At 42.9% G+C, this 17181-nt stretch overlaps 9 protein-coding genes across 9 annotated transcripts; 5 read left to right on the plus strand and 4 right to left on the minus strand.

The window, feature by feature from the left end:
* Positions 1–175: 175 nt before the first annotated feature.
* On the minus strand, positions 176–1402 carry ENT5 (Ent5p; the record flags this gene model as incomplete). The annotated part of the gene is made up of 1 exon (XM_003646097.1): positions 176–1402. The coding sequence occupies one exon, from the start codon at positions 1400–1402 to the stop codon at positions 176–178; it is 1227 nt and encodes a 408-aa protein (XP_003646145.1).
* An 885-nt stretch (positions 1403–2287) lies between these two features.
* On the plus strand, positions 2288–6805 carry YCF1 (ATP-binding cassette glutathione S-conjugate transporter YCF1; the record flags this gene model as incomplete). Its single annotated transcript, XM_003646098.1, has 1 exon — positions 2288–6805. The coding sequence occupies one exon, from the start codon at positions 2288–2290 to the stop codon at positions 6803–6805; it is 4518 nt and encodes a 1505-aa protein (XP_003646146.1).
* Positions 6806–6968: 163 nt separating this feature from the next.
* On the minus strand, positions 6969–8363 carry HOG1 (mitogen-activated protein kinase HOG1; the record flags this gene model as incomplete). Its single annotated transcript, XM_003646099.1, has 1 exon — positions 6969–8363. The coding sequence occupies one exon, from the start codon at positions 8361–8363 to the stop codon at positions 6969–6971; it is 1395 nt and encodes a 464-aa protein (XP_003646147.1).
* Positions 8364–9025: 662 nt separating this feature from the next.
* Ecym_4267 (uncharacterized protein) lies at positions 9026–9466 on the plus strand (the record flags this gene model as incomplete). The annotated part of the gene is made up of 1 exon (XM_003646100.1): positions 9026–9466. One exon carries the CDS (start codon positions 9026–9028, stop codon positions 9464–9466), a length of 441 nt encoding a protein of 146 aa, XP_003646148.1.
* A 231-nt stretch (positions 9467–9697) lies between these two features.
* Positions 9698–10132, minus strand: Ecym_4268 (uncharacterized protein; the record flags this gene model as incomplete). Its single annotated transcript, XM_003646101.1, has 1 exon — positions 9698–10132. One exon carries the CDS (start codon positions 10130–10132, stop codon positions 9698–9700), a length of 435 nt encoding a protein of 144 aa, XP_003646149.1.
* Positions 10133–10343: 211 nt separating this feature from the next.
* Positions 10344–10751, plus strand: CCW12 (Ccw12p; the record flags this gene model as incomplete). Its single annotated transcript, XM_003646102.1, has 1 exon — positions 10344–10751. One exon carries the CDS (start codon positions 10344–10346, stop codon positions 10749–10751), a length of 408 nt encoding a protein of 135 aa, XP_003646150.1.
* Positions 10752–12031: 1280 nt separating this feature from the next.
* Ecym_4270 (uncharacterized protein) lies at positions 12032–13627 on the plus strand (the record flags this gene model as incomplete). Its single annotated transcript, XM_003646103.1, has 1 exon — positions 12032–13627. The coding sequence occupies one exon, from the start codon at positions 12032–12034 to the stop codon at positions 13625–13627; it is 1596 nt and encodes a 531-aa protein (XP_003646151.1).
* A 1200-nt stretch (positions 13628–14827) lies between these two features.
* Positions 14828–15577, plus strand: FIN1 (Fin1p; the record flags this gene model as incomplete). The annotated part of the gene is made up of 1 exon (XM_003646104.1): positions 14828–15577. One exon carries the CDS (start codon positions 14828–14830, stop codon positions 15575–15577), a length of 750 nt encoding a protein of 249 aa, XP_003646152.1.
* Positions 15578–15623: 46 nt separating this feature from the next.
* On the minus strand, positions 15624–16778 carry REX3 (RNA exonuclease; the record flags this gene model as incomplete). The annotated part of the gene is made up of 1 exon (XM_003646105.1): positions 15624–16778. The coding sequence occupies one exon, from the start codon at positions 16776–16778 to the stop codon at positions 15624–15626; it is 1155 nt and encodes a 384-aa protein (XP_003646153.1).
* Between the last annotated feature and the right edge of the window lie 403 nt (positions 16779–17181).

Below are 17181 nucleotides of genomic sequence, written 5' to 3' on the forward strand. Positions count from 1 at the left end.
TGCAGCGGAGCCAAAGTTCCAAAGGTCTATCTAGATTTTTTATTAGTATAGATCTGTTTTTCATGTTATGTAGGCAGAAGTAAAATAGAAGAGTAAGAAGAATTGTCAGCGGAATAGATGGAGGAGTAAGAAGAGACAATTAGAGAAAATGGAGAAAGGGGGAAGAAAAAATACATTATATACGGCTTTTGGAATATGTGAAGAGATCGGCAAAGGCATCTTTACCACCTTTGCCAGATGAAGATGCAGCAGTAGAACTTGTCGTACTGGAAGCCATCGCTGTTGGTGAAACTTGACCGCCCCACTGTAAAAGTTCATCCGACACAAAATTACCTGGATGAGTCGCAGACAGACTATTGACAACTGATGGTTGCCCAGTTTGTGGACGCTGCTCGCTCTGAAAGTCACCGAAGTCATCATCCTCAGCATCACTCTCAGTGTGGCCGTTGTGATGACTATCAGCATTACCGTTGTTATAGACAGCAGTAACGGCAGGGGTGTCATCCAAATCCAATAGATCAGGAACTGGCTCAGTATTACTGTTTCCCTTTATAGAGGCCTTTCTCTGCTTCTCACTGTTTTTAATCCGTTCTCGTAATATTTCCCGCCTTTGTCTACGCTGTTCATCCACTGCAGACGATCTTCTCTGCCTATGGTTTGAAGAAGAACTATCGACAGCCCGGGCAACATTGCGTGGTTCGTATTCCTCAAACTCGTCATCTAAATCATAAGAAGAGTACGAAGATCCAGAGACATTCCCCACACGTACTTGATTGTCATTATAGGACCCACTCCCATCTGCACCAACCCCACTGGAACTAATTTGAACAGACTGCTGCTTGTGCTTCGCCCTAGCCCGTTTTAAATACGCAGTATCCTCAATATACTGCACCACCTGTTCACACCTCTTTTTAATTCCGCGCTCGTGAATCTCCATTTTGCCGTCGTTGCTGAACTCCACCTTGAACTGCATAGTATCCCGCGTTAAAATATGTTTGTGTGTATTTATACAGCTGAGTACCTGATCCAACTCCTGTCCAGAAGTACTCGTGAATAACAAATATTCCAACAGCAACAAGCATTTCAGCACCACCCGCCATTCATTCCCATAATTCACATACTCCTTTCTAGCCTTCTCATACAAATTCTTAGGTCTCTTGGCCATATGATCCACAAGCCTCTTCATAGTATACTCAGTGATAAGATACATAGGAACCTGATACCTATTGCGCATCACTTTAGCTAATTGCTTGGGCGTAGGCCCCCAAGAGTCTGTATTAGTAGCTCGTCTAATATCAACTTGGTAAGGTTCATACTGGATAATCATGTTCTGAGCAAACCGCGCTGCATTTCGGATATCATGAATACCCAAATTACCGATCTTCTTGGATAACGAATCCATATCCCTTTCTTTTTAACAGATACTCCTCCTCCTGCTCCGTAGACCTAGCAGATTATCAGAAGAGCCACTGAGTCAACTTGTTCTTTCGTGGTCTCGTCATAGAACTTTTTAACCAAGAGTCCTTTTGGCAAAAGTTTAAAACTAAAAAAAATTGTACATTCATTATGCGGTGTATGGGCGCAACACAACTGGCAAAGGAACTCCTCCAGGCAATAACTGATATGCTATCTGCCAGTTGTTCAGGATATGAATGAGGGGGGCTATAAGAGTGTTCATCCATTGGAATGTGTTTCTATATGAAAAGATGCTTAGTCGCATGTCTTGTCCTTGTTTGCGCAAGGTAAGTCTTCCAAAAAGAAGGTCAGAAGCAAGTCATCGGGGTCTGCCCTGCGAGGAATGTGTTAATGTTAAAACTATCAGATTAGGTATCGAGATTATGTTTAATTCTATTTTCGGTATATCCGTTTACAGGATTCAACGAGAGATTTCCTCGAGGTCCTTGTGTTCGGCTGATTGTTTAAGAGGATGGCAAACAAGTACAGGATTTACCTAGAGATTGCGCAGCCATGTATTGGAATGTATCGCGGCCACAATGGGTCAATTGATCTATTGTACCGTTTGCCAACAGGCGAAAGGAAGGAATTGAAAGAATATATGGTAACCATACTGGTACTGTTAATGAAGTACCGGCTATATTGTTCCTCATTCTTTGGATCGATTGAAGGCAGTTAGTTCTCTTACTAATCAGTCACCCTTTTAAGAAAAAAGTAAAACTAAATAATTTTTGATGAAGTACATAACCTCGAGGATATTTTAAAGCTGCCCATCACCTTCTTTTATTGTGCGCTAAGATTATCTTTCGAGCATTATCGAGTGTCAGTACAAATGGACCACCATAGTGATTTTTCTTGGTGTGGTGATGGACAGGGGTTCTGGCCTATTTCGTTCTACTATGATCTTACGTTATGTTTCATCGACGGTGTATTGTTGAATTTGACTTCACTATTGATGTTAGTTGGTGGGTCTTGGCGGCTTTATACTTTAGTGGAGAGGCCTCATCCAGGGATAAAATACAGGTGGAACTGGCTATTGGTTAGCAGGATTGGTATGGTCTTATTATTTTTATTTTTTAATATTCTATCTGCGGCGATGTCGGCAAAACTACAGCTGAAGTGGTCTAGTTCTAGCCAATTCAGCTTAACGATTATTTCGCTGCTTGTTTGTTTATGCCTAGAATGGGTGTCGTATATGAGATCCAAAGTTTCTGATGGTCTGCTAATATTTTTCTGGTTGTTTCAGACTTTGTTTCAAGGATGTAAGGTTATCAATTACTTAATCAGGCATAGCTATGAGAATAGGTGGCCGGTATCGAAGGATATGTTTATTCTTTTGCTGTTCCAAATGATCACTGCTTTCTTTGTTCTTTCTTTGGAGAGCTTGTTCAAGAAGTCTGTAATGCCATATCAGGAGATTATGGAATATCGGTTAGGCCGAAAACGGAATCCTGTTGATTCTACCAACATTTTGGAACGCCTTTCATTTACATGGATGACTGCATTGATGAAAATTGGTTATGAAAAGTACTTAACTGAAGACGATTTATATAGACTTCCAGAATCTTTTCAAGCTAAGGCAGTTTCTCAGGAGCTGAACAAACATTGGGAAACGGAGATTAAAACGAAGGCCAAGCCTTCCTTAATTTGGGCATTGTTTCGGAGTTTTGGTACTAAAATAATTCTGAGCATGGTTTTCAAGGTTGCGCATGATTTGTTGGCATATACACAACCCCAATTATTAAAGCTGTTAATTAAGTTTGTATACGATTATTCCACAGCTGTCTCGAATGATACGACTTTAGAGGATCTTCCGATTATCCGTGGGTTTATGCTTGCAATAGCCATGTTTTTAGTGGGTGTAGTTCAAACTACAGTGATCCAACAGTATTTTGCATTAGCTTTCGATTCGGGAATGCATGTTTCGAGTAGTATGACCAGTATGGTTTACCAGAAGTCTCTCAAATTATCCAATGAGGCATCGCAAACGTCAATGACCGGTGATATTGTTAACCTGATGTCTGTTGATGTTCAAAGGTTACAAGATTTGTCTCAATGGGGACATCTAATATGGTCTGGTCCATTCCAAATTATCCTTTGCTTGTTTTCCCTGTATAAATTGTTAGGCCCTTGTATGTGGGCGGGTGTTTTCATTATGGTGATTACCATCCCACTTAATTCCTTAATTATGGGAATACAGAAAAAGCTACAAGGAGTTCAGATGAAGAATAAAGATAAAAGGACAAGAATTATTAGCGAGATATTGAATAATATCAAATCTTTGAAGCTATACGCTTGGGAACAACCATACAAAGCAAAACTAGACTATGTAAGGAATGAGAAGGAGTTAAAGAATCTAGTTAAAATAGGAATCACAAATACCATTTCCGTCTTTCAATTCAGTGTCGTCCCGTTCATGGTATCATGTGCTACCTTTGGAACTTTCGTTCTGACTCAAAAGGACAAAGCTTTGTCCACCGATTTAATTTTCCCAGCTTTGGCTTTATTTAACCTGTTATCATTTCCTTTAGGTTTTATTCCTATGGCTGCAACATCTTTCATCGAAGCTTCCGTTTCCATAAAAAGATTGCATTCATTTTTGACATCCGGAGAAATACAACGTGACGCAATACAGCATCTACCGAAAGTAGAAGAGATTGGAGATATCTCAGTTAACATTTCTGGTGATGCTACGTATCTCTGGCAACGTCAGCCCGAATACAAAGTTGCGTTGAAGAATATTAATTTCCAGGCCAGGAAGGGAGAATTGAGTTGTATTGTTGGGAAGGTTGGAACAGGAAAGAGTGCCTTAATTCAAGCAATGTTGGGTGACTTATTTAGGGTCAAAGGTTCTGCTACTCTACATGGTAGTGTTGCCTACGTCTCGCAGGTCTCATGGATTATGAACGGAACTATCAAAGATAATATCTTGTTTGGCTACAAATATGACGCAGAGTTCTACGAAAAAACCATCAAAGCATGTGCGTTATCTTTAGATTTGAATACATTGCCAGATGGAGACCAAACTTTTGTCGGCGAAAGAGGAATATCGTTATCTGGTGGTCAAAAGGCGCGTTTAGCTCTTGCTAGGGCCGTTTATGCCAAGGCAGATGTCTATTTCTTAGATGATCCACTAGCTGCTGTTGATGAGCATGTATCGAAACACTTGGTGAAGTATGTCATTGGTCCTACTGGTCTTTTGAAGACAAAGACTAGGATACTAACAACCAATAAGATTCACGTATTGTCTGTTGCTGATTCAATCACCCTATTAGATAACGGTGTGATTGTACAACAAGGCTCTTATGATCAAGTAAATTCTAATAAAGATTCACCACTTTTTAAATTGATTGCCAATTTCGGTAAACAGAAAAGTCAGGCAATAGAGAATAACGAAGACACTGTGGCAGAGGTTAAGACCTCTTCTAGCTCAAGTCCATTGGTTCAAGAAGATATCATTGACTGGTCGAAGTCAGCTAGTAAGGATATGAATAAATTCACAGATGTGGGTAGTATAAGAAGGGCTAGTGCTGCGACGTTGGAAAGTGCAGGTTTTATTTTAGATACTGAAAATGATAGCAAAAAAGAGCATCGTGAAAAGGGTAAGGTTAACTGGAATATTTATATGGAATATTTGAGGGCTTGTAGCCCAGCGCATGTTGCCTTGCTCATATTCCTAATTGTATTATCGGCATTTTTAACTCTTATGGGAGATGTTTGGCTGAAACATTGGTCTGAGGTTAACACTCGTCTTGGTCGTAACTCTGATATATGGAAATACCTGGGAATATATTTCCTATTATGTTTTAGTGCCTCATTATCAACATTACTTCGGTCAATTACATTGTGCATGTTTTGTACTATCAAAGCCTCCGCTCGTTTACATGATGCAATGGCAAAGGCTGTTTTAAGAGCTCCAATGTCGTTTTTTGAGACCACCCCTGTTGGGAGGATCTTGAACAGATTTTCAAACGATATTTATAAGGTTGATGAGCTATTAGGTAGAAGTTTTTCTCAGTTTTTCATTCATGTCACTAAAGTGGTCTTTACAATGATTGTAATATGTTCTATTACATGGCAGTTCATCTTTTTCATTTTGCCCTTGAGTGTGTTGTACTTATTCTACCAACAGTATTATTTGAGGACCTCTAGAGAATTACGTCGTTTGGCTTCAGTGACAAAATCCCCGGTTTATGCACACTTCCAAGAAACGCTCACTGGTGTTACAACTGTTCGAAGTTTTAAAAAGCAAGATCGCTTTATTCATATTAATCAATCTCGTATTAATACTTATATGTGTGCATATTACCTAAGTATAAATGCTAATCGTTGGCTTGCTTTCCGCCTAGAATTTATGGGATCCATTGTGATTCTCGCCGCTGCAGTTTTATCTGTCTTCAGATTGAAGCAAGGAAAATTAACAGCTGGTATGCTTGGTTTAGGGTTAAGCTATGCTTTGCAAATTACTCAATCCTTGAACTGGATTGTTAGGATGACTGTTGAAGTAGAGACTAATATTGTATCTGTTGAAAGAATTAAAGAATACACTGACTTGAAACCCGAGGCTCCGATGATTATACCAACTAGTAGACCACCGAAGAACTGGCCAGCTAATGGTGATATCAAATTCGAACATTTTTCTACACGTTATAGACCTGAATTGGATTTAATCTTAGAGGACATAAATTTGCATATCCATCCACGAGAAAAAGTTGGTATCGTTGGAAGAACCGGTGCTGGTAAATCTTCATTAACTGTATCCTTATTCCGTTTAATTGAAGCAGCAGCGGGGCGAATCTTAATCGATGACCTTCCTATAGATTCTATTGGCTTGAACGATTTAAGAAGTTCTCTATCTATCATTCCGCAGGATTCCGAAGTTTTTGAAGGGACTTTTAGGGAAAATATCGATCCTTGCAACAAGTTTACAGATGACGAAATATGGAACGCTTTAGAACTCGCCCATTTGAAACAGCATGTAATGACATTAGGAACAGAGGGTTTAAACACGTCTTTGAAGGAAGGTGGTAGTAATCTAAGTGTGGGACAACGTCAATTGATGTGTCTTGCCCGTGCGTTGCTAGTGCCATCGAAAATCCTGGTATTAGATGAAGCTACTGCGGCAATTGATGTTGAAACTGATAAGCTAATTCAGAGAACGATTAGAACTGCATTTAAAGACCGAACCATTTTAACCATCGCACACAGGCTCAATACCATAATGGATTCTGATAAGATAGTTGTACTTGATAAAGGCCGCATTGCTGAATTTGATACGCCATGCAACTTGTTGAAAGATGAAACTTCAATATTTTATTCATTATGTAACGAAGCGGGCCTGACGGAATAGAGAAAAGGTTTTTCTTCAAATCATTGTATCCATCTAAATAGAAGAAATAAGAAAAAAATTATAGATACACCAGGATTTAGTTGGCTGATTAAGATTGTTACCGATAATCTATTATGTTGGCAGGGATAGCTTCACCCGCTGCCCCCCCCCCCAATTCCTCTACTTATTCAAAATCATTAGCATACTGAGCCGCTTGACAAGCAAAGTTACTCAATGTTTCATTTGGAACAGAGGTATTTAACGATACAGCGAGATCAGCACTTTTAATAGAATTACTAGTGGGTGCTTGCTGCTGCTGTTCTTGCCGCTGTTCTTGCGGCTGCTCCTGATGATGTTCCTGCCGCTGCCGCTGCCCATGTCCTTGGTCTTGATGTTGATCCTCCTGTCCTTGATGCTGCTGTTGCTGCTGTACCTGATCACGCTGTTCTCTCTGCTGCTGCTGCCGTGCAGCCTCAGCAGCTGCAGTCGCAGCGGCTACCTGGTCATCAAATGTATCATTCGGATTGATCTGCGAATCTGGAATCTGATGAAAGTCCAAAATTTCGGAATACATCATCACACGCCAAGTGTCGACAGGCAAGTCCGCATCATTAAAATTCCAATCAAATTTGGCATCAGCCACTGGCTCATCCGTAGGATCATGATAAGGCGCCAAGTAAGGGTGGGCCAGAGCATCTGCTGCAGTAATTCTCTTTTTAGGGTCAAAAACCAACATTTTCTCAAGCAAGTCAACTGCGTCGGGCTTCAAATTCTTAAAACGTTCAGTAAATGGCACAGGGTCTCGATGCGGCAACGAAGTAACAAATTTAAGCGTGTTTTCAGAACAGATAGTATCAATCACATCCTTTGGAGGCGACCCCAACAAGTCTGTGATGATTGAAAATTGGTGTACATGGTCTTTACCCGGGAAAAGAGGCTTCCCTTCAATCATCTCAGCAAAAATGCACCCAGCGGACCAAATGTCCACCTCCACATTATATTTTTGCCAAGTTAACATAATCTCGGGTGCCCGATAATATCTCGTAGAAACATACCCAGTCATTTGCGGGTCCTGTATCCTTGCCAAACCAAAATCACAGATCTTCAAATCGCAATTCTCATTGATCAGAATATTACTAGGCTTCAAATCCCTATGAATTACCCCTGCCGAATGAACATACTTCAACCCACGCAAAATCTGATAAAGAAAATACTGTAAAAATTGTTTTTCAAGCGGTCTGGTCTGTAATAATCGATGCAAATCTGTCCCCTGCAATTCCGTCACAAAATATATATCTTCTAAAGGTGATAGGAAAATATCCTCTAGACAAATCAGATTTTCATGTCGTAAATGTTTCAATAATTTCAACTCCCGGTACGTCCGCTTGGACAAAACCGCTGTGGAGAATGGCTTCATGATCTTCTTAATAGCAACCGGTTGCTGCGTATACGTATCTACTGCAGAACACACCAACCCAAATGCCCCCATACCCACAGGATTCAGATCCGCATACCGATTCGTAATCTCAAACACCGTCCCAAATATTTGCGTCCTAAAAAATTCTTCCTGGCTAGCCATTTTTCCTTCAGTCCCTTGTCCTATTCTGTATCCCGCTTGTAAAGGTATACCTGTATGTGTAAATGTGTGTGTGTGTGTGTGTGTGTGTGTGTTTGTATGTCTATATTTTCCTCCCCCCTCTTAATCTGTCTATCAGGACGATTTGCGTATATTACTCTTACAAAACAATGATCTCGTTATTTGCTGCTGCTGTATGCTCTCGAGAGACAAAAGGGCCCAGAAAAAATTCCTCGAAGAATTATTAAAGAGATATGAAGAAAAAGGAAAAACAAGCTTAAAGTGAAAAACGAAATAAGACCACAACAAGAATCCTCCTCCCAACTTGCTCGAGAGAGATTATTATTCCTCTTTAAACGAATGCTGAGAATGAATTAAAAAAGAAAAAGCAACCAAAGGAGTCACAAGTAAGCTGTGTTCTTCTGCGTCTTGTTGTTGTTGAAACCTGCCCCTCCAGCAACCAACCAATTTTTCTATTTTCTCGATGCCCCAGATACAAGATAGGTACGCCGAAGAGTGGAGAGACACTACAGCAATTACTACGATGCTCCTTTGTATCTGTACTCTATTGTACCGTAGTGTTCTTTGCCGTTCCATGTCACCTTCGACGTCCCGTAACGTGGTAGTAGTTTTTTCTTTTTCTTGTTGCATACACGTCTCCGTGGATGGAAGGAATGGAAGGAAAACGAACCATTTCTCGAGCGTGGCCACAAGGTGACGGAATCCAGGTGGTCAACTCACGCTCTTCTCGCCTACCGCAGTTGTTACAAAACCGTAAAACAGTATGCCAAGTGTCCCGTCGGCTAGACTCGGCGCGGCGCGGCCCCGCACCTACCCGCCGATGCAAGAGAAACCCGACGAACATCCACATCGCCATCAACGAACATCCCCGGGTAACCGCCCAATCCCTCCTTTGTGTTTGCTGTCTTATCTCACTTTCTGTCACGCACGTCCATGGGACCTTCCCTGCCTGCTGCCCCGCTCCCCCAGAACAAACGTGTCACTACTACTATATTTATACCTACATACCAGTGCTGTATCGCTCCAGACCTTATTCTTCTGCATATCACTTTCTACCGCAGATCAGTCATCATGCACACCCATAGCTCGTGGCCTCAACCTCTGACTTCTCTGGTACTAACTGCTTAGGGCTCCGACAACACGCACACCCACGTACTGCCAGGGTGCCCCCGCTCCGTCCGAACCAGCCGCCACGGCCGCGCCGGCCGGCCACGCCCTGCCTCTTTCCCCGGTAAATCTAAAACGTCGCCCAAGAATATCCCGCACGCGCCCGCAAACGCTGCAAACACGGCAGCGTTTGGATTTTTAATTGAAACCTAATCTGTCATCATTATATGAAACAGGAAATGGAAAAAAACACAACAATACCGCAATTGTTGTGCGTGTGCGGTTTGACCAGATGCGAAATATACGAAGAAACATACGTAGCACACACCGTGGCAATATCCTGCAGACAAACCCGCCCCGTCACAGGAAACACGCTGCAGCATTTCCCACACCTGCATCTGCACCTGCCGTCTATCTGTCGCCTCTTGTTTCCTCATACGCTTTTGAAGCCAAGTCGACCTCGTTTTATCTCCACGGCACCGCTCGCTGCTCCCACGCCGCCTTCTCCGCAAACGAGAATATAAATCATTTCCAAATGCAGCAGCACATCTTAACAAAACAAGCTCGCTTTTGTTATCTGCAAACAACCTGTCCCAGCTCATCGCGCTCAGCTCACCTTCATCTCTCGCCACCAGAGGCCTCATATTGCTATATATAGCAATATGAGGCAATATATGGCAATATATATATATATAGGGACAAAGTGAAGAGTTTTCTCCAGCTATCGATCTCTCGTCTTTTTTTCTACTTTACGTTTTCTAAATCTTTTACTTCAGTAGCCAGAATCAAATTCAAATAGATTTTATTTTGCCTGTCACTCGCTTTCCAAACTACAAACAAAACCTTTTCAAAAAAATGCAATTCTCTACTGTCGCTGCCGTCGCTGCTTCCGCCGCCGTTGCCTCTGCCCACGCTAACCACGCTAACACTACCACTACTACCGCCCACTACAACGCCACCACCTTGGTCACCATCACCTCTTGTGGCACCAAGTCCTGTGTGGAGTCTGTTTCCGTAGCGTTGGTATCCACCGCCACTGTTTCCGTCGGCGAGACCATCACCGAGTACACCACCTGGTGTCCTCTCCCAACCTCCGCTCCAGAGGCCCCAGCATCTTCTGCTCCATCCAGCGTTGCTGTCCCATCCAACTCCACTGTCCCAGCCAGCGCTACTGCTAGCGTCTCTTCTTACACTGGTGGTGCTGTCAAGGCTTTGCCTGCAGCCGGTGCTTTGTTCGCGGGAGCTGCCGCTTTGTTGTTGTAAGAAGTTTATTTTTCGTTTCTGTAGAGCGTCCCGCCAGCTCGCGTTTTAAACGAGCGGCCGTGACGAAACAACTATGTACGGATTGAAATCTAAGCTTTTTTAAAACATCAACAAACGACATATTCATTTTCTCAAACTGTTAATTTTTTTACCCGGCCCGCCAGGGCCCTCTATTTCTGCGGCCGCGCGCGCGCGGCGCTGGGCGGCGGGGGAGACCCCCGCCGGACTTGCAGCCCTGCTGCTGTGACACGACCTACTCTCGGAGCAAGCACGAGCAATTCGGTCGACCCTACACGAACAACCACGTTTCGGTTTTGTTTCTGTTGTTCGGTTGTGTTTCAGGCAGGGACCCGGGGGGTTCTGCTCCGCGTGCGCGGCAGCCGTGCGGTACGCGGTTGGGAAGAACAAGAGTTTTTTTGGGCGTGGCCCCGTGCGCCGCGGTGGGCAGCCGCCGCTGCTCGTTCAAAGCTACTGAACTGGTGGGCGGCGGCTGTCTGTTAGGTAATCTTTATTTAATTGTTTTTGTAGTTCGTATTCTAACACTTTTCTGATACTCGGGATTGGCGGCCCGCGGCGGGCCAGTGGGCGCGGGCGCACGTGACTTCCTGGGAACGTTGCCACCGCCGGCGACAATGGAAGCTTCGCCAGGGTCTAGCTGCGAGAGATAGCGGGCTCCGCTATCTCTCGCAGTGCCCTCGGTCTCCTTGCTATCGCTGCTTCCCGTCTTGGTAAGAATGTATTAGTAAACATCGTCCCACCTGCCAGCGGTAACATCACGCTGTATTTTTTGCAACCCCCACCACACCCACACAGCCGGCCAGGTGGTTTGGTCCTTGCTGCCCGTTCGGCGAAAGTGAAATTTTTGCTTCCCTCCCAAGTCAATTAGTAATATCGAAATTGGTATTTGAGGTTGTGCAGACAAAAAAAACGCATATTATAGCGGATATTTTTTCTTCCGTCAGACAAATTTAAGAATTGTCTTTCAATTGCAGCGTATTCATTGGGAGAAGAGCAGAGGAAAAAAGGCGTTCGAGAGATTGTTGCAGAATACAGGTTGATCTTTTAGAACGTGTTTCGGTTGGTTGTTGTTGTGTTGTCGCTGCTTTAGTAATTTATTGGAATAAACAAAAGAAGAAGGGTGTTTTGATTGGCAGAGGTGGGAACCGAGCGTGCACTTTGGAAGGTTGATACATAGTGTGGAACGGAATAATAATAATAGAGTGAATTTTTTATTAGTTTTATTTTAAAAGTTTTGTTTTTGTTTTATTGTGTTGGTTGTAATGTCTGGTAACGGGGAGCACTTTTCGATTGACTTGCCGGAGGTGCTTCCTCATGAGAACATGTATCTTATTCAGATAGGGCACAAGTTGTTTCGGCTTAGTGGGGCTTCTTTGTCTTCGGACTCGCCTTCGTACTTCACGAATTACTTTACGAGGAAGAATGCGGAGCGGCATGGGAAGGGTGGGGGAGCGGTCAATGGGTCAGGAGTTCTGGGGCAGGAGGATGCTGCTGGTGCGGCGGGCGGTGGTGCTGGCAATGGGGTGATGTCACCGCCGCTGACGATTAGTCGGGGGTCGTTTTCTGGGGAGAGTGGGCAGGAGATTTTATTTATTGATCGGTCGCCGGAGATTTTTGAGCTGATCTACAACCATTTGCAGGGGTATTGCATTACGATCAAGGATGAGTATCAGTATACGATGCTGTTTGCGGACGCGATGTACTATAACCTGCCCCGGTTACGAAACTTGTTGAAAAACTCGGATTACTATTACACATGTATCGGGGGGAAGTCGTTCAAGGTCCCCAAAAACATATGCAACACGCAGGGCAACTCGCCCAACTATTTTGATATTGCGGTCGATGCGCTCTATTCTGATTTGGAACAGGTGTTTTTGTCCAGGAAGTTGATCAGGCCGCCGCCGCAGTCGCCGCCGTATGTGCCCCGGTCGCCGGCTCTTTTCAAGGACATTCTGGCGTTGCTCAATGGTGCGGAGATCACAATGGATGACAAGAAACGTAATTCGTTGATCAAGGAATGCAGGTATTATCGGTTTCTGAACCTGGAGCAGAAGTTGTTCAAGTGCGAGATAAAATACGATCCATTTTACAAACGCGAGATTATAACGATGCTGCTCAAGGACCTGAGCAGTAAAGGCGTCGATTTGACGTTGAAGCTGACGGCTTCTCATAATAACTTTGCCTGTCCGGTGGCCGCGAGGAGCCCAAGTGGTGGTGCTGCGGATGCGGCTGCTGCAAACAAACAGCAACTGCAACCGCCGCAGAACGTGCAACGGTTGCATGAGGCTCAGCGCGAATCGAGCAGCCCGCCCTCTGCGACCCCTCAACCTCCGTGCAAGAAGCCGAAGCTGGGGAGCGATTGGCATATATGCACGTACACGAGACCGTATCTGAACGACCCCCCCAGGGATCTTATCTTCCAGATAAGTTCGATGGATTGTATTATGTTCTTTAATAAGCGTAAAAAGACCATCCATGTCAACATCAGATCGGAACCAGCGGAGAAGTTTATATCGGTGTTTTCTGGCATCTTCCATCGTTCCCACGTCGACCTCAACAATTACCGGGACCCGGTGCTTCTTGATGGCCTAATCATCCCATGCTGTGTGTCTGTGTGCGACTTGACTTTGAACGGTATCAAGTGCACAAATATTTGTTCCTTGATAGACGAAAACAAGATCACGGAAAAAATCCCCGACTTTACACTTGGAGATGGGTTTGTCCCAGGGTTGAAGCTTGTGTTGATGAAGTCGATGTGGAGATTGGGTGTCAAGGATGGAGAAATAATCTTGGTGTGCATCAGAGGCGAAGCGATCACAGGCATCAACGAATTCCATCACAACATAAGTTACCTATAATCCTTGCATCACCCCTCTTTTCCTACTGCTATCTTCACAACAGTATTACTACTACCACTCTACCCTGTATTAGAAACAAATTATTTTTTTTATTTTTAGTTTTTTACCTTTTCATTTCCAATTTATCAACAAGAGGCATTTGAGGAGGGGATTATGAAGGCCTTTTCAACGTTTTTAATCTGAATTGGATAACTTTAGATAGGCTTTGTGTTCTTTCACATGTAACAATATTAATTTCCTTTCTGCCGTTTGGCGATGAATGCTCCGCCCGGGATCCGAACTCGCGAGTCATCATAGCCTGTCTTACTAAAAGGAAGAACACACAGAGTGAATGGGAACACCCCTCAAATTACCCCTTTAACGTGTTATATGTAACCACTATGTAATGAATGTCCTTCAAAGTCTGAAGTCCAAGTCCAAAAAAACTAATAAATCTCTTTGTAAAACGGTTCATCCTTATGCAGGGGAACTGCTGATCATCTCTGTATTGTTTCAAATTGACCAAATGTCCAAACGGCCCGAAGGCCGCAAGAACACCAAAACGGTAATCTGCCATTATATAAAGGGCAAAGTTCTGCACGTGACCTGAAATCAGTTTAGTTACTACATATGTCACAATATGCAGCACGGTAGCGTGTGAGTACAGTAGCCTAAGAGCATTGGATTGGTATCCTTACAGCTAGTCTGCCTCTTCTAAAGTTCCTCATACAAAAACGGGGGTTTTCTTCAGAAAATCGACCAATAGTTAGTAGAATGGAATGACGGTAGAACGTAACCTATATGTAGAGTAGATGATCTGTATGAACTAACTGCATTAGTTAGCTCTTGCCTCGATCCGACAAAAAATACTTCCACAAGGCCTCTTATTCTGTTCTTACTTACTATGTAGATTTCAAGTGTATTTATTTAAAGTGCATTAAATTAGCATATTATGGTTGATACCGCAGTCGTAGAATGCGCGGTTCATTTGAATGAAGGTCAATACCGGCCGTTTCCACAGCTTTGAAATAGCGAATGCCAGCAACAGCTGCTTCTGACTAGACAGCTGCCGTAACTACTCACTTCCCGCAGCTAGGTATCGATCTTTTGGCGTTATTTTGCTTGCTCAGAACATGTCAAGTCAAACCTTCCGTTAAACAAAGGCGGAAGGAAGTGTAAACAAAACATGTTTCGGATCTTCAAAAACAACAGTAAAACATAATGATAAGCAGAAGTCAGCAGTACACATGTACCATGGATCAACCGTTGAACGACATCAGTAATAAAGATACTAGTAATCGTGGTTCAAACGTTTTCAAGAGACTCAGCACCTCTCCCATGAGGAAGCCCGGATTGAGTGTTATTGATAAACCAGCAGTTAGGTTATCCCCTACCAAGTCTAGCTATCAAACTTCTCCAAAGAGATTGATTCCTCCAGAGCATCTGAGCAATGTCACGCGAAGTGTAGATAGACATCATTTTATAAAACGTCCTGAGCATACATCATCATTAATACAATCATTACACGGGGGAGCGGACATTGTAATCCCTATATCTCCTATCAAGATGGAATCAGAAAAGTTTGGTAGTGTAACTACGGTAGGTGGCGATGGGTCGCTCAGTAGAATTAAAAACAGGTTTTCTCCCTCTAAAGACCGAAAGTCTATAATGACAGTGAATGAAGAAACATTGAGTCCAACCAGGCAGAATTTACTTAATAAATTGCAACGAGATGAAGATTTATCCAAAGTTACAAAGAAAAATACAAAGCTGAACTCGGAATTGATATCGAACTTCAAGGTGGGTAAGAGTCAAATCACTACAAGGAGCAAGAACGTAAAGTTTGAATTACCAGAAGATAGAATGATTGCGATCGAATTGCAAAATCTTAAACAGTTATTGCAAATGTTGTTGGAAAGACAGGACCGCCTTGAACTGAAAATAGCGGAACTAGAAAGCAAAACTGAATAATAATAATAATAATAATAAGAAAATTGTAGTAGATAATCGTTGTAAATCACCAGGTCTTACGGTCTAAAGGTATTCCCAGTTTGTGCTTCACGACATCCATTGTGGCAATGGCATCTTCGGAACTATCGTGCTCGCCATCTTGGATTCTCCTGCTCAATTCTTGGAATGCTAAGTTTTTCAACGATGATTTAAATTTACCGCTGGGGTATAATATAGCTGTATCAATAATTTTATCATGTATGATTCTTAATACGTTCAAATCGTTCTCTAATCCGTGGCCTATTAGGATGCTGTTTTCATTGATCATCTTGGGGCTCAAAAAAATATCTCGAGCTTCATGAAAAGTTAGTGAAACAGCCCTATCAATTTGATGCACACCGCTAAATTGCGAGTTTAGGTCAATTATCTCTCCTATTGGTTGTACTATCTCATCAAAGCATACTTCATTTGTCCAAAAGTCAACAATAGTCAGCCTGATTAACTCATAACCAAGGGAAGTATACGCCATCTCACAATCCAATGCCAAAACATTAGACGAACCGGGAATACCTGTCGTAGTTTTGAACTTGATGGTCTTAGACATATCTTCATAGGTCTCCTGTCTATACACATGGTGTTCCAGCGTGGTGCACCCCAGTGAAAAAGGCGTCACAGAGTTGCCTGTTTCACCGCAACACATGTACTGCGAGGACTTAGTATATCTATTATACTGCGGTTTGGAACTGTGGTATTGACATCGAGTAGGAACCATAATATCATCTTCAGAAAATTTTGTAAGACATCTTGCACAAGCTCGACGTTTGTTTTCCGGTTCCTCCAGTTGACGCTCAGCAGTTACCTCCTTAATAGTAATATACCCAGACTCCTTTAGCGTTTCTATATCCAAAATTAGAGCTCGCAATTTCTCCATCACCGTGTCTTTACTCATTTGCTGCTTTGGTGCTTCATACCTCCCACGCTTATTCAGGTTCCCCTTATGCTTCGTGATGTCTCTTAACAACACATTCGCATTAAACTTGTAGCTCTGTTTAGATGTTGATCTTTTAGCCACTTCATACTCCCAATGCACTGCAGTACTCTCAACATCTGCTTTCAACGGCCGGTATTTCTGTAACTGCTCTAGTATCTTATTAATTACCCTAATTCGCCCTTCATATGGAGCAGGTTGTATTTTCATATCTACTGGCCGTAGAACAGCCATATTGAAAATTTAGTCGAGACAGTGCCCTTCGTAATTTAACGTTACGCATATATCACACCCGAGCTATTCGACTTTGCTTCTTATGTCGTGATATATGGCTTTAAGCGTCCTCGACACAGTAGAGCCAGTATGTAAAACTGGTTTATGTATTACACATTCCCATAACCGAGATATATCATCCCAAACGATAAGGGGAAGCCGTGGTTTATAATCCATTCTTTGGATTATGTCTACTGATTCCAAGTGCATAGAGTAATATAGGGTTTCAGTAGTTATATAACAAATGGTTCTATCTAGCTGGCAACTTGCTTGAAATTCCTGCAGTTTAATTACTTTGTGTAGGTTGCTCTTCAGCTCTCAGTAGCGCTGACACTGCATGTTAAATGTTCTCTACGAGACCTTA

The sequence above is a fragment of the Eremothecium cymbalariae genome, chromosome 4 (genome assembly GCF_000235365.1).
Source record: "Eremothecium cymbalariae DBVPG#7215 chromosome 4, complete sequence".
In the NCBI taxonomy this organism is placed as follows: Eukaryota; Fungi; Ascomycota; class Saccharomycetes; order Saccharomycetales; family Saccharomycetaceae; genus Eremothecium; species Eremothecium cymbalariae.